Source organism: Carcharhinus amblyrhynchos, chromosome 34 (assembly GCF_965287045.1).
Source record: "Carcharhinus amblyrhynchos chromosome 34, sCarAmb.v2.hapA, whole genome shotgun sequence".
In the NCBI taxonomy this organism is placed as follows: domain Eukaryota; kingdom Metazoa; phylum Chordata; class Chondrichthyes; order Carcharhiniformes; family Carcharhinidae; genus Carcharhinus; species Carcharhinus amblyrhynchos.
The window spans coordinates 14472331-14488966 of NC_137357.1; the positions used below are offsets into that span (position 1 = coordinate 14472331).

Below are 16636 nucleotides of genomic sequence, written 5' to 3' on the forward strand. Positions count from 1 at the left end.
GAACATAAGAAATCGGAGCAGGAGTAGGCCATCTCGTCTTTCGAGCCTGCTCCGCCATTCAATAAGATCATGGCTGATCTGAAGTGGATCAGTTCCACTTTCCCGCTTTCTCCCCATAAACCCTTAATTTCCTTGTCTGTCAAAAATCTATCTACCTGTGACTAAAATATATTTAGCGAGGTAGCCTCCGCCACTTCAACGGGCAGAGAATTCCAGAGATTCACCACGCTTTGAGTGAAGAAGTTCCTCCTCAACTCCAATCTAAACTGCTCCCCCCCTTACCTTGAGGCTGTGCCCTCTCGTCCTGCTATCCTTCTTAAGCGGGAAAAATCTCTCCACCCCTACCCTATCCATCCCTTTCATTATCTTATATGTCTCTGTAAGATCCCCCCTCATCCTTCTAAACTCCAACGAGTACAGACCCAGTCTATTTAGTCTCTCTCCATCGTCCAACCCCCTCATCTCCAGTATCAGCCTAGTGAACCTCCTCTGCACTCCCTCCAAGGCCAAAATATCCTTGCGCAAGTGCGGTGACCAAAACTGCACACAGTACTCCAGCTGCGGCCTCACCAGTACCCTGTACAGTTGCAGCAAGATCTCCTTGCTTTTATATTCTATCCCCTTCGCTTTAAAGGCGAGCATTCCATTCGCCTTCTTGATCACCTGCAGACTGGGTTTTTGCGACTCGTGCACAAGGACCCCCAGGTCCCTCTGCACCGTAGCATGCTGCAGCTTTTCGCCCTTTAAATAGTAATCCCTCCTACTATTATTTCTGCCAAAGTGGATAACCTCACACTTGTTAACATTGTACTCCATCTGCCAGGTCCTCACCCACTCGCTCAGCCTATCCAGATCCCCCTGCAGACTTTCCACACCCTCCGCACAATTTGCTTTACCACTCATCTTCGTGCCATCAGCAAATTTTGACACCCTACACTCAGCCCCCTCCTCCAGATCATCTATATAAATGGTAAATAGCTGAGGCCCCAGCACCGATCCCTGCGGCACTCCACTAGTCACCAACCGCCAATCAGAACAGCACCCATTGACACCCACTCTCTGCTTCCTATCAGACAAGTGTGAGGTGGTCCACTTTGGTAGGAATAATGGTAGGAAGGACTATTACGTGCGTGGCGAAAAACTGCAGCAGGCGACGGTGCAGAGGGAGCTCGGGGTCCTTGTGCATGAGTCGCAAAAACCCAGCCTGCAGGTGCAGCAGGTGGTCAGGAAGGCGAATGGGATGCTGGCCTTCATAGCGAGGGGGATTGAATATAAAAGTAGGGAGGTCTTGCTGCAGCTGTATAGGGCATTGGTGAGGCCGCAGCTGGAGTACTGTGTGCAGTTTTGGTCGCCGCACTTACGCAAGGATATTTTGGCCTTGGAGGGAGTGCAGAGGAGGTTTACTCGGCTGATACCGGAGTTGAGGGGGTTGAGCTATGAGGAGAGGCTGAATAAACTAGGCTTGTACTCGTTAGAGTTTAGAAGAATGAGGGGAGATCTCATTGAGACGTATAAGATGATGAATGGGATGGATAGGATAGAGGTGGAGAGACTCTTCCCGCTCAAAAAAGACAGTAGGACTAGGGGGCACAGCCTCAAGATAAAGGGGGGGCAGTTTAGAACGGAGTTGAGGAGGAACTTCTTCACTCAAAGGGTGGTGAATCTCTGGAATTCTCTGCCCGTTGAAGTGGTGGAGGCTGCCTCGCTAAATATTTTTAAGACACGTTTTTTTTTTGTTTTTGATAGGAGAGGGGATTAAGGGTTATGGGGAGAGGGCGGGAAAGTGGAACTGAGCCACGACAGATCAGCCGTGATCTTATTGAATGGCGGGGCAGGCTCGAAGGGCTAGATGGCCTACTCCTGCTCCTATTTCTTATGTTCTTATGTTCTTATTTCAGAGGGCAGTTAAGAATCAACCACATTGCTCTGGCCTTGGAGTCACATAGAATCAGAGAGGTTTATAGCATGGAAACAGGCCCTTCGGCCCACTTTGTCCATGCCATCCTCTTTTTTTTAAACCCCTAAGCTCATCCCAATTGCCTGCATTTGGTCCATATCACTCTGTACCCATCTTACCCATGTAACTATCTAAATGCTTGTTAAAAAACCAAAATTGTACCGCTTTTATTACTACCTCTGGCAGCTTGTTCCAGACACTCACCACCCTCTGTGTGGAAAATGTTGCCCCTCTGGACTCTTTTGTATCTCTCCCCACTCACCTTAAACCCATGCCCTCTAGTTTTAGACTCCCCTACCCTTGGGAAAAGATATTGACTATCTAGCTGATCTGTGCCCCTCATTATTTTATAGATCTCTATAAGGTCACCCGTCAGCCTCCTACGCTCCAGAGAAAAGAAATTCCCGTCTATTCAGCCCAGTTAATTGCAGACATGTAGTGAAGCGTGAACTGATCACCGTTATTGCATCTGAATCAGAAACATGTAAGGTGCAAGAGTTGTGAGAAATAGGAAAGCAGGAAGAAACCTTCTTCTCAGGTTGGGGCTGAAGAGTGTATTGGGCTGAGATAGGGCGATGCTTTGCTCTCTGTTGTGCTGAATTGTGTCTGGACTTGGGAGCGCTTGATGCCATCATCAAGGTGAAAAGTCCCCAGAACCGAACATTCTTCACCTCAATGAGTACAGGTGATGAAGGCCTTGTTGATAAGGGGAGAAACTGATACTGATGCTTGGGATGAACTTGAGACCTAAACTGTGCCCTGAGCCAGCACCTCATTCAACAAGCCACAACACAGTGAGAAACTGACCATATAAAGCAACATATTTCCAAGTTGGGATGGGGTGAGGTTGAGGGAAACTTGCAGGTGGTGGCGTTCCCCTGTGCCCACTGCCCTTGTCCATCTCGGTGAAAGGTCTTGGACTGTTTTAATCTGAGTTAATGCATTACTTTTTATTTTTGGTTTCTCTCCTGGGATTTCAGAGAAGATGTGCCAAGACTGAGGTAAGGAGGAATTCCTTCACTCAAGAGAGTTGAGAGTCTTTGGACCTCATTAGCACAGAGAGGTTTGGGGCTAGAATCCTTGTGTATATTTAAAGCTGAGATAGATAGATTTTTGATCAGTAAGGGAAACTTGGCTTCCGGGGAAAGGGCAGAAAGTGGATGTGAGGAATGGCGGCTCAGTCATGATCCTGTTGAATGGCGGAGCAGGCTCAAAGGGCCGAACGGCCTACTCCTGTTCCTGTTTCCTGTGGTCTTTACAATTTGGAAATAAAAATCAGTTTGTTTCCAAAACTAGATCAGTTTTTTTGTCAGAGTGATTGTTTAAAGATCTACTGAGATATTTTTCTTTGTGCCCTTATTATGATTATCTCTGCTGACCCATGTAGGGTATTGGAATATGTCTTTAAGGGTTATCAGCTGACAGCATGGGAATGGAAATGTGTCATGTGATCCAGTCTCTGTTTCACTGTTGCTTTGAGCAGCGCACAACTGCACAGCTCTGACATTTTCAACCTTTATACATGTTTATAACTGTTCTCACCTGAATAAAGAAACCCATGATAAATCATTTATGAGTAATTGGTGCTTAATTGGTAATTGTTAAGTAAGTGTTATAGCATTGTAATAACATGGCAGGATCATGAGACAGGTGACAGCAGTACAAAGTACACCGTGGTGAACAGCCTTAGACCGGGATGAGATGAGCCTCCACACATCTTTGGTCAAATGGCAATGGAGTCACAGGACCCAATCTTAACATCGCATTTTTGGGTGCAAAAACTTGGTCAAGTCGGGTGTGAGGTGAACAGTGCGACCATGTCCGCCTCCACGCCAGTTCCCCCTTTACCAAGGCCCGAAAGTAGCTGTGATCGGGACCGCGCCCCAAACGGGCACGATGGCTATTTGCATGCATTCAAATTGACTTAATGGGCTGCACGCCCAACCTCACCAGCACTTCCCCCTTTACCACCGCGTTCACCCACCCAGAATTGGTGCGAAACAGACGCGGTCCCCAAAACAATAAACTGAAGATCAACCAAAGATCCGTGACTCCTTCCCGCCACAACTCACCTTTCTGGAGGAGCTTTGGAAAAGCTCGCAAAAGCATCTGCAGTGACATTCATCCCAGGTCCTGGAGGAGAAGGAAGGTCAAAGGGATGTTGGCAAAATGTCCAGTAAATTTCCCAATCTGAACTGGGGTGCAGCTGTCCTGCTTCCCAAATTCTTATTGCAAGAACAAAACAGAAGGCTGGATGGACTGGGACTTTTTCCTCTGGAGCGTAGGAGGCTGAGGGATGACCTTATAGAGGTCTGTAAAATAATGAAGGGCACAGATCAGCTGGATGGTCAATATCTTTTCCCAAAGGTAGGAGAGTCTAAAACTAGAGGGCATAGGTTGGAGGTGAGGGCCGGGGGGAGAGATACAAAAGGATCCAGAGGGGGAATTCTTTCACACACAGAGGGTGGTGAGTGTCTGGAACAAGCTGCCAGAGGTGGTAGTAGAGGCGGGTACAATTTCGTCTTTTAAAAAGCGTTTAGACAGCTACATGGGTCCAGAGGGATATGGGCCACATGCAGGCAATTGGGATTAGCTTAGGGGTTTAAAAAAAAGGGTGACATGGACAAGTTGGACTGAAGGGCCTGTTTCCATGCTGTAAACCTCTATGACTTTAAGATGTCACTGAATGCATGGGTACTCTGGTTTCCTTTCAGTCTAACTTAGTGCTGGCGAAGAATATTAGCCACTCTTATTTCCTCCTTAGTGTCTAAAGGTGGACAGGTTAGGTGGATTGACCAAGGTGAATATGTGGGGATACGGGGATAGTTTGGAGGAAGGTGTGAGGGCCTGGTTGAGGCACTCTGTCGGAGAGGCAGTGCAGACTTGATGGGGGGAATGGCCTCTTTCTGCACTGAAGGGATTTGATGAAATCAAACCCCGAGGGACGTGAATCAAATGACGCCAATAACATGTGAATCGTTCGATGAGACGCGTTCAACATGACGGATGGGTGGAAACGAGCCCCAATTTTTCTGCTGTTGGGCGTGGCCATCGCCTCATTGTCTCCGCTTGACAATTCACACTGTCTTATCTCCGACTCCTTCCAGCTCACAATGTTCAGCCTGTGTTTTAAAATTGAAATGTTACGAAAACACCATTACATGTGGGTCAGTAATCTTGCTCTCATTTACACAATTTTATCTCGGTGAAATGATCTTCCGATGAAAGAGCGCTTAATGAAAGTGATGATGAATCCCGCAAAATCCTGCTGTTCTGTTTCACAGTGAGCTGATCTTGTGTGAAACCAATTTGGATGCAAAAATGGAAGTGCTGGCATCAAAGAATTTATGATTCCTCTTCCATACTGTTCTCTCAGCTTCAGTCAATTGATAGAGTCCAAATTAGAATAACTCAAAGACTAATGCAACACCAGAGTATAATTGGGAAAATTACTTTCAATGGCCATAAAATGAAAAAAAAAATCATTAAAGAAAGCAGATGATTGTCTGCTAATCCTATCTGCACATTCATATTCAATTTGTACACATATTCACCCTCACCACTGATGTCTCATTTCTCCTGATTTGTGATAAATGGCAAGTTATTTATTGTTATTTACACAACCCTCTTGTCCGCAGGCCATCTACTTTCCAAATCTGTTCATTCCTGTCCGTTTGCCCCTTCACTGGGGGAGGGAGGTCTGTCCACAACTGCGCAGGTGTTGGTGACACCACACCTGGGGTACCGTGTCCCATTCCATTACCCTTCCTCGAGGAGGGGTGGGAATCGGGTCGGAAACGGAGAAGGTTGACAGGGCTGGTTCCTCTGGCGAAACTTGTCTTCGGAGGAAAGGTTGGACACATCGGGCCATTTCGAGGAATAAGAGAGCGGAAGAACAAAGGCAGCAGGAGTAGGCTAATTGGCCGATTTGAAGGTGATTGATGTGATGATACAATGCCTTCAAGAATTTATTGTTATCATTTGAGGGGTATGTTTAAAATTCAGCTCTGTTTCCTTGGTGCCGTATTGTCTACACCGGGCAAAGCTCATGCTGAGAATACAGATGAATAATTAATCATGGCTACCACTTGGTAGCTGTTTGTTTTAATCTGAGATAATGCATTTTTCTTTTATTTTTGGTTTTCCCTTGGGATTTCAGGGAAGATTTGATCAGATTGATTGACAAAAGACAGGGTCATGTGTCAGGGAAAAGCAGACAGGTTTGGGCATGGTTCTCATAGAATCATAGAATCCCTATAGTACAGAAGGAGGCCATTCGGCACATTGAGCCTGCACCAAAACCAATACCACCCAGGTTCTATCTCCTTGAGCCCATGTCCCCCTAACACTGAAGGTCAATTTAGCATGGCCAATCAACCTAACCCGCACATCCTTGGAGTGCGGGAGGAAACTGGAGCACCCGGAGGAAACCCACGCAGACACAGGGAGAATGTGCAAACACAGACAGTGACCCGAGACCAGAATTGAACCTGGGTCCTTGGTGCTGTGAGGCAGCAGTGCTAACCACTGTGCCACCATGATGTCTCTCTCTTTCTCACTGTCTTTGGAGGCTGCTGTTTGAGTGTCAGAAGACACTCTCTGTCTCTCTCTCTGTTTCTCTATTTCTCACTGTGGGAGTGGAGGGGGCGGTTCAAAGGCTCTGGGACTGTGAACAATTAAAAATACATGGAAGCCTGTGTTGTTTGCCAACTGGTTTTGTAGAGGAATTTAAGTCTGTAAAAGGAATATTGCTTAAATTGGAACCAATAGAGATAAATTAGCAGTTAAGAATTGAATTTTGTCATGTTTATGTATTTCAACTGGTAACCGTTAAGATAATTAATTCATTATCATAAAATCATCGAACCCCTACAGTGCAGAAGGAGGTCATTTGGCCCATCATGCCGACACTGATCCTCTGAAAGAGCATCTTAGCCTGGCCCTATCCCTGTAACCCCACATATTTACCCTGCTAATCCTGCTAACCAACAAATCCTGGGATACGAAGGGGCAGTATAGCATGGCCAATCCACCAAACCTGTACATCTTTGGGAAACCAAAGAGTTCAGAAGAAACCCATGCAGACATGGAGGGAACGTGAAAACTCCACACAGACACCCAAGATTGGAATTGAACCCAGGTCTCTGGAGCTGAGAGGCAGCAGTGTGAACCACTGTGTCACTGTGCACATAAACTATATCGTAAATAAAGTTTGTTTTGATAAAAGCTTTCCAGTGCATCAATAGGATTACGCCTGGAGTGAAACACTTTATCCTCACACTAATGCCAAAATAAAAACACTTGCAGTTTAATCTAACTTCATATTATGCTTTGGGGTTTCTGACCTGGTCCTTAAATGTGGGACAGAAATGTCATAGAGGTTTACAGCATGGAAATAGGCTCTTCAGCCCAACCTGTCCATGCCACTCTTTTTGTTTAAACCCCAAAGCTAGTCCCAATTGCCCACATTTGGCCCATATCCCTCGATACCCATCTTACCCAATCCTTTTTTAGAGACATCTTTGTACCCGCCTCTGGCAGCTTGTTCCAGACACTTATCATACTCTGTGTGAAAAAAATTGTCCCTCTGGACACTTTTGTATCTCTCCCTTCTCACCTTAAACCAATGCCCTCTAGTTTTAGACTCCCCTAGCTTTGGGAAAAGATATTGACTACCTAGCTGATCTATGCCCCCCATTATTTTATAAACCTCTGTAAGATCACCCCTCGGCCTTCTACGCTCCAAGGAAAAAAGCCTCAGTCTATCCAGCCTCTCCTTATAACTCAATCCATCAAGTCCCAGTAGCATCCGAGTAAATCTTTTCTGCACGCTTTCTAGTTTATTAATATTCTTTCTATAATAGGGTGACTAGAACTGTACACAGTATTCCAAGTGTGGCCTTACCAATGTCTTGGAAAACTGCAACAAGACGTCCCAACTCCTGTATTCAATGTTCTGACCGATGAAACCAAGCATGCTGAATACCTTCCTCACCACTCTGTCCACCTGTGACTCCACTTTCAAAGAGCTATGAAAATGCACCCCGAGATCTTTTTGTTCTGGAACCATGAACTGAGTACTTTGGGATAAGTTTTGGTGCTTTGATAGAAGCGCAGCTCGAGCGCACTGTTCCTGAGGAGGGGTGCACAGCGTGAAGCCAAATCCTCACTGCCAAATGTTTTTACAGGAGGGCTGCTCCGCATGTTCACCAGTGACAGTGCTCCCATTATCTGCACCAATATAGTACAGTGCCACCTGATTGTAGCAGATTGCATTTCACAACCATCCGAACTCACACGAATCCAGGTCCCCTCACTGCCACATGCTACATTACGTTGGCAACACCTCAGTTTAATTTGGAATCCTTCACATCAAGTCCTTCCATGGTCTTGCACCCGAAGAAGGATGAGGGGAGATCTTACAGAAACACATAAGATTATGAAGGGAAGAGATAAGACAGAAGCAGGGAAGTTGTTTCCACTGGCGGGTGAAACTGGAACGAAGGGGCATGACCTCAAAATAAGGGGGAACAGATTTAGGACAGGTTCCCCTTAATTTGAAGACATGCCCCCTCGTACTAGGGGAGGAACTTCTTCACACAAATGATTGTGAATCTTCCCTGCCCAGTGAAGCAGTTGAGGCTCCCTCATTGAATGTTTTTAAGGCAAGGGTAGATAAATTTTTGAACAGTAAAGGAATTAAGGGTTATGGTGAGCGGGCGGGTAGGTGGAGTTGAGTCCATGAAAAGATCAACCATGATCTTATTGAATGGCGGAGCAGGCTCGAGGGGTCAGATGGCCGACTCCTGCTCCTAGTTCTTATGTTCTCATGAACCTGCGCAGCACAATGCGAACTCCCTATCCCCTTCTCTGCAACCTCCTCCAGCCTCACTACCCTCCTAGATCCTTGCAATCTGCAGAGGTAAGGGAAGGGGTTTAAACAGTTATCCAGGACCAAGACACCTCACGGCTTGCAGTCCGCCGATTTGATGAGGAATAAAAAGAGAGTTGGTAGTTGATGTCGTCTCCCTGAAGATATTTCAGCACCCGTCAATTAGACTGATCAAGGCTGTGGGTTTTTTTTTCGAAATCAGGCTGTGTACTTTGATATCCCAGCGCTAACTTTCACACCCAGTGCTGTGCGTGTAAACTCAAACAAATCAGCCACGGAAAATGCAAACCAACATCAAAGTTCCTTTCTGATGTGTGACACTTCTCTGGGTTCTGTCAAAGAACCATTCCTGTCTTTTCCTATGGTGCAAACATCTGCATGTTTCTCTCCCAGATTATCTTGGTCAGAGATGCTGTTTGAATGTTATTCAGGCTGGCTTGTTGCTGGTCTAAAAATAATTCCCTCCCCGACCCCCTTTCTCTGTTTATGCTAACTGCACTTTCCCTAACATGGGGAAAAAGCTCTGAGTGGTAAATAAACAGGTAATATACTCTCAGTGAGAGGATGAATTATCCATAAACTGGCTGTCCCAGGGAAATTCAACATCAAGACTGCAGTTAAAAAGCCTTTTATGGATGGAATTTTGAAAATAAACATTGGTCTCAGAATGTGAGCCTTGGTAACCGAGTCACACTGATGTCTCCAGGCAATGGTATGGGAGGGGTGTGGGGGGGGTGCGGTTGTGCGAGGGTGTGGGGAGGAGGGCCCAGCCTCCTTCCTCAATGATTTTCAAACCATTTTGGTGAAAGAACTGTGGAATCCCGACAGTAGAATCCCTGGGCTGGCACAGTGGCTCGCACTGCTGCCTCACAGCACCAGGGACCCGGGTTCGATTCCCGGCCTTGGCATGTTCTCCCCGTGTCTGCGTGGGTTTCCTTCCCGGTGCTCTGGTTTCCTCCCACAGTCTGAAAGATGTTCGGGTTTAGGTGGATTGGCCATGCTAAATTGGCCATCAGTGTCAGGGGGACTTGTTCGGCTAAATGCATGGGGTTACAGGGATAGGGTCTGAGGGGGGGGGGATTGTGGTCGGTGGGAACTTGATAGGCCAAATGGCCTCCTTTTGCACTGTAAGATTGTATGATTCTACAGTGCAGGAAGTCGATTGGACCGATCGAGTCTGCACTGACTCTCCAATGGAATGTATCTTAACCAAGTCCGATCCCCCCGTAACCCCACATATTTACCCTGCTAATCCACCTAATCAACACATCTTAGGACACTAAGGGGCAGTTTAGCAATGTACCTAACCTGCACATCTTTGGACTGGTGGACCACCCAGGGGAAACCCGCGCAGACACTGGGAGAACATGCAGTTTCCACGCAGTCACCCAAGACTGGAATCGAACCCAGGTCCCTGGCACTGTGAGGCAGCCGTGCTAACCACTGTGTCACCGTGTTGCACCTTCAGTTGCACTTGTCCGGCAATCTGCTCCAAACTGCTGATTTGGAGTCATAGAATCACAGAGGTTGACAGCATGGAACCAGGCCCTTCAGCCCAAATTGTCCATGCCACCCTCTTTTTTTTGAATCCCGAAGCTAATCCCAATTGCCTGCATTTGGTCCATATCCCTCTATACCCATCTTAGCCATGTAACTGTCTAAACGCTTTTTAAAAGACAACATTGTACCCACCTCTACTACTCCCTCTGGCAGCTTGTTCCACTCACCCAACTCCCTCTGTGTGAAAAAATTGTCCCCCAGACCCTTTTGTATCTCTCCCTTCTCACCTGAAATCTATGCCCTTCAGTTTTAAACTTCCCTACCTTTGGGAAAAGATATTGACTATCTCGCTGATCTGTGCCCCTCATTATTTTGTAGACCTCTATCAGATCACCCCTCAGCCTCCTACGCGCCAGAGAAAAAAGTACCAGTCTATCCAGCCTCTCCTGATAACTCAAGTTCCGGTGACATGCTAGTACAAAGGACAGTACAGCACAGGAAACAGGCCCTTCGGCCCTCCAAGCCTGTGCTGCTCATTGGTCCAACCAGACCATTCGTTTGTATCCCTCCATTCCCAGTCTGCTCACATAAATCTCTTCGGCACTCTTTCTCGTTTAATAACATCATTTGTCCAATTGGGTGACCAGAACTGTGCACAGCATTCCAAGTATGGCCTCACCAATGTCTTGTACAACTTCAACAAGACATCCCTGTCCCTACCCAGACTGACATATGTGACTCCAGATCCACAGAGCCACGTGATTAATTCTTCACTGCTCCTCTGCAATGACCGAGGGAGTCTCTCAGTTCAAGGACAGTTGGAGGTGGGCAACAAATCCTGGGCCAGCCAGCGGCGCACACGCCATTTTCATCAGGCACACGTCGCACCTGAGAGTTTCCAGAGTGTCCGAGCAATTGCCCGAAGGGGAAGACTCAGCATCCCCTCCGATGGGTTGGAGCGTTTCAGCAATTGGTCCCGTCTTAGCACATTGGGACTAAATGTTTCTGGGCGCAGATGTGAATGGAGCTCCTGTGTCGTTGTGGAAATGCAGTGCTGTGTGCTGCCACAGCTGGCTAAACTGCAGGACGAAAACACTCGGGAGGTGAAAAGTAGACAGAATAAGACTGCCACAAATGTGTTCCCTGGAGCACCTGTGCTGGAGAAGAGCTTTCCACAAAAAAAAAACTTGGAATTGTTTCAGCTCCCTCATTTCTTTTTTAAGCCGCTGACTTTGACGATTTCCCTTCCCTTTGATGCGGAGGCTTTTTAATCTGCTCACGATCTCACGGCTCCGTCTCCTTCAATATCCACAGAAAGCAGGAGAGAGGCTCCGTCAGGAACACTCACGTCACACGAGTACCAGACAACGACCGTGGCTGATGAGAGAGGATCTCAGCAATCCCACTTGATGTTCAGCAGTAATATCATCACCAGATCCCCGACCATTATTGTTGTGCCTGCAGAGAGAGGGAGATGTAATTTCAGAAGATATTTGGATTTCCAATGACCGACTGGAAGACTTACTGAACAAATTTTAAGGCTTTTACTGTAACAATCAGTTTAAAAGCAAAGTCAAATAACCATGATTTAGTACACAACTTAGACTCTACAGAAAGGAGCCCTCTTGTAATTTAAGAAATCTTCTCCATGGTCACTCTGTGTCCTGAGGCACTTAGTTATCCAGAATCTAGTCCATAGCTATTTTCAGCAAGACATGGCTTACTTCCTTTTCCCTTTTACAGATGGGTAAATTTCAATCCTCGTATTGATGTTCACAGAGAGGATTACCCTGAAGATTGCTCCCTCCAGCTCAAGCTAGGCGAATCTCCCGACCCCATTTTAAATCCTCACAAACTTGGTTTAATCACTCCGAGCGTAAACTCCCATCCACATTCTGCATGAGGAATCTATTCCTGTGCTCGCTCTCACTCTACCTCTCTCTCAGATTCTTCAAGGCTGATTCTGTCTGTGAGGTCCACAGATCTCTTTGAACAAGGCTATCACCGAATCCTACAAAAGCTTCTGAAATAACTCCTCAGAGGCTGATGTCCATGTACCTGATTGCCTTCCTTTACAAATCCAATTGAAGTTAAAGTTAAAAGTTAAAGTCTATTTATTAGTCACGAGTAAGGCTTACATTAACACTGCAATGAAGTTACTGTAAAATTCCCCTAGTCACCACACTTTGGTGCCTGTTGAGGTCAGTGCACCCGAACCAGCACGTCTTTCAGACTGTGGAAGGAAAATGGAGCACCTGGAGGAAACCCACGTAGATATGGGGAGAATGTGCAAACTCCACACAGACAATGACCCAAACCGGGAATCGAACCCGGGTCCCTGGAACTGTGAAGCAGCAGTGCTAACCACTGTGCCACTGTGCCGCAATTCCACTCCCAAGACTGCTTTAGGTCCAAAGGTAGGAACTGGAGTGTCAGTAACCCCCAGAGTCCTCAGTTTTTGTCCAGGTGAGACTCCCCGATTGGGAAGCTCAAACTCGATGAGGCCAACCTCATGGACATGAGGTCATTACAGCTTCCCATTGCCGAGGCCCATCTGCGTGGCAAGATTACTCAAATGAGCCTTTTATCCAGGTAGAAATGTAAATTCGCTATTCTTCAGATCCCCCTTGCCTACCGTACCCCAACTGCAGCCTACAAACTCCATCCTATCTTTCATCACATTCAGAGCTTAAAGTGCAACTGTTTACAAAACATTTCATTCCTAACATCCCCCTGTGAGACTGAGAGGAACAGTCTACCACCCTCAGCACAGTTCGGAATATCTTATTCATAGTAAAACAATCTGGGCCTCACCATCCCCACAGCAAACCAGTCCACCCAGATTTGTTGTATCGCAGGATTGGAATTCCTCCATTTGACCTCAAATGAACAGTCCTAAAATTTTGAACTTCTTATTTACAACACTGCTAATGTACTGGGAGGGGTTACCATTAACCAGAAACTTCACTGAACCAGGCACATAAAACCTGTGACGACAAGAGCAGTGATGATGTGGAGATGCCAGTATTGGACTGGGGTAAACACAGTAAGAAGTCTCACAACACCAGGTTAAAGTCCAACAGGTTTATTTGGTAGCAAATGCCGCTAGCTTTTGGGGTTTGCCCCTCACCTCACCTGACGAAGGGGCAAACCCCAAAAGCTAGTGGTGTTTACATCAAATAAACCTGTTGGACTTTAACCTGGTGTTGTGAGACTTCTGACTACAAGAACAGGTCAGAGATGAGGAACACTGTGGAGGGTAACTCACACCAAGATTCCCCAGTGTCTGTCCACAATCTGCAAGGCACAAGTCAGGAGTGTGAAGGAATCCTCTCCACTTGCCTGGATGGGTGAGGCTCTAACAACACTCAAGAAGCTTGACCCCATCCAGGACAAAGCAGCCCCGCTTGATTGGCCCCCCATCCACAAACATTCACTCCCTCCACCACCAACGCACAATGGCATCCGTGTGTACCATCTGCAGTAGGCGCTGCAGCAACTCACCAAGGCTCCTTACACAGCACCCTCCAAACATCTATTACCTGGAAGTTTGAGGGCAACAGATGCATGGGAAAACCATCCCTTCCAAGGCACTCACGACACTGACTCGGAAATATATCGCTGTCCCTTCACTGTCACTGCATCAAAATCCTGGAACTCCCTCCATAACATCACTGTGGATGGACTTACACCACAGAGAGTTCTCTCATTAAGATCTCGAGACTGTTGTTACACAAATGCATAGCAATTTTTTTTGGCCTTTCTCTCTCTCTCTCTCTGTCTATATCTCTGCTATTCACTGCCCCATCTGCCCAGTAAGATGGAAAAGGCATCCCATGGGACCACTTTGAGTGAGAACAGGAGAGTTCTCCCTGGTGTTCTTTCCAATGTCAATCCCTCAACCAACATCACAAAAATAGATTCCACGGTCAGTAAAAGAGGGGCCTTAATTTAAAATGCTTCTCACATTGGCAGGGTGCTCTGAGAATATGAGCTATTTCATCCTCCGGTGAATTATGTGCCAATTTGGGTGAATTGTTCACAGAATTAGCGATCTACCACATTGTCTGGAACATCAAGCTCTTTGCTCAGTTGCGGCTGGCCTGCGACACCTTTTTACTGCCATCCAACCGGTTCCTGCTCTTCCATTTTCTGTGAGCCCGGTGTACAAAAGTTTGAAGGGCACAGAAAGGGCAGATAGGAAGAAACCTTTTCCCCTTTGTGAGGGGACATGGATCGAAGGTAAGGGGCAAGAGGGGACCTGAGGGAAAATGTCTTTCACCCAGAGGGTAGTGACTGAGCGGGTGGGAGAGGCAAGAACATTGAAGGATCATTCAGATGAGCACTTGGAAGGCCACAGCACACAAGGCTGCAGACCACGTGCTGGAAAATGGGCTTGGAGTATGCAGGTTGCTAGCATGGGTGCAGGGGGCCGAAGGGTTTCTTTCTTCACTGGACAACTCTTTGACTCTATAAAGTGGCACCGTCACGGGCTGCCAGTCCTGGGTGTCATTGCACTGTGAATGTTTTGATGGCTTCCGTGCTCCTGCCAGTGTCCTGTTCATTTCCTCAGTGAAGTGTGAATCTCAAACCTAACCCTCCCCACAGCCCCCCCCCGGGTCAGTGCATTGACTAACTCCTTCTCTGTTTCAATCTGCAGGTCACGATTGGCAGACTTCCTGTCAAACTGCCAGCCCTCCGCCCAGTCTCTGAGCGGCTGTTTCCGTGAAAATTATGCAGCTTGTTTGCTGTCCTACTCAGGACTCATAGGTGAGTGGTGACTCCTCCCGGTCTCCGGCAGGGTGAGTTTTTGTTTCAATCCTCTGAGTTCGACGCAAAGCCAAGTTGGATTTAATTCCCCTTGGGAATGTGCTCCTTTCTCCGTCCTTGCCACCTGCCACCCCTAACTCCCTCCAACTCCCCCCAGCCAAGCAAACCAACTCTTCTGTGTCAAACAGCCTTTGTCCACCCTCTGTCCCACATCTCCAGTAGCCTTCAGATTTACTTGCAGGAGATGAAGAAGAAATAGCTTCATCTCTCACCCAACCCACCCAAACCCCCACCAACCACCCCCCCCCGCCCCGCCCCCGCCACCCCGAAATTATCTGGCCATTCATCACATTTGCTGCTGTGGGATCGTACTTTGCACAACATTGCTGCTGGTTTTGATGCGGGTGGTTTCCAGTTTGTAAACCACGTTGTCCCTTGATGAGGTCACGACAAACATCTTAAGATGGGAAATTGAACTGGACCTAGCGATATGAATACGAAGGAGGTCAGGGGCTGGGAATCCTGAGGAGAATCGCTCTCCTCTGGGATTGCCAAAGCGTGTCCGTGGCACAAGTAAGGAGCGTGCTGGAATATTCTCCACTTGGTTGGATACAAAGCTTCAACAACACCCAAGAAGCTCAACGCCATCCAGGAATAAGCAGCCCCCTTTCATTGACACCCCATCCACGACCTTAAACAGTTACTCTGCTCAATGGCAGCAGTGTGTACACCTACGAGATGCACTGCAGCAGTTCAGGCCCCTAAGTCAACATCTTCCAAACCCATGACCGCCATCTTCGAGAAGGACAAGGACAACCGACACATGAGAACTCTACTGCCTAGAAGTTCCCCTCCAAGTCACGCAGCTCCCTGACTAACGGCTTCAGCCGTTACTGAAAGTCTGCAAAGGGATATAGATAGTCTAAGTGAGTGGGCGAGGGTCTGGCAGTTGGAGTACAATGTTGGGAAATGTGAGGTCATCCATTCTGGTAGGGATAACAGCAAAATGGACTATTATTTCAATGGTAAAAAATTGCAGCTGCTGCTGTGCAGAGGGATCTGGGTGTCCTTGTACAGGAATCTCAAGGAGTTGGTTTGCAGGTGCGGAAGGTAATTAAGAAGGCAAATGGAATTTTGTCCTTCATTGCTCGAGGGACGGAGTTTAAAAACAGCGAGGTTATGTTGCAGCTGTATAAGGTGCTGGTGAGGCCACACCTGGAGTACTGGGTACAGTTTTGGTCTCCTCACTTGAGAAAGAGTATACTGGCACTGGAGGGGGTGCAGAGGAGATTCACTAGGTTGATTCCGGAGTTGAGAGGGTTGGCTTATGAGGAGTGATTGAGTAGAATGAGGCGATACTCATTGGAATTCAGAAGAATGAGGGGAGATCTTGTAGAAACATATAAGATTATGAAGCAGGGAAGTTGTTCCCACTGGCGGGTGAAACTAGAACTAAGGGATATGGCCTGAAAATAAGGGAGACCAGATTTAGGACTAAGTTGAGGAGGAACTTCTTC

At 47.2% G+C, this 16636-nt stretch overlaps 1 protein-coding gene across 1 annotated transcript in view; it reads left to right on the forward strand.

Moving 5' to 3' along the window:
- LOC145361154 (GDNF family receptor alpha-2-like) overlaps positions 1-16636 on the forward strand; it is a 255756-nt gene that overhangs the window by 198798 nt on the left and 40322 nt on the right. Inside the window, exon 5 of the mRNA XM_080216781.1 lies at positions 15010-15119. Within this exon, the coding sequence (XP_080072907.1) occupies positions 15010-15119 (110 nt within the window). The remainder of the gene's footprint in view (positions 1-15009; positions 15120-16636) is intronic.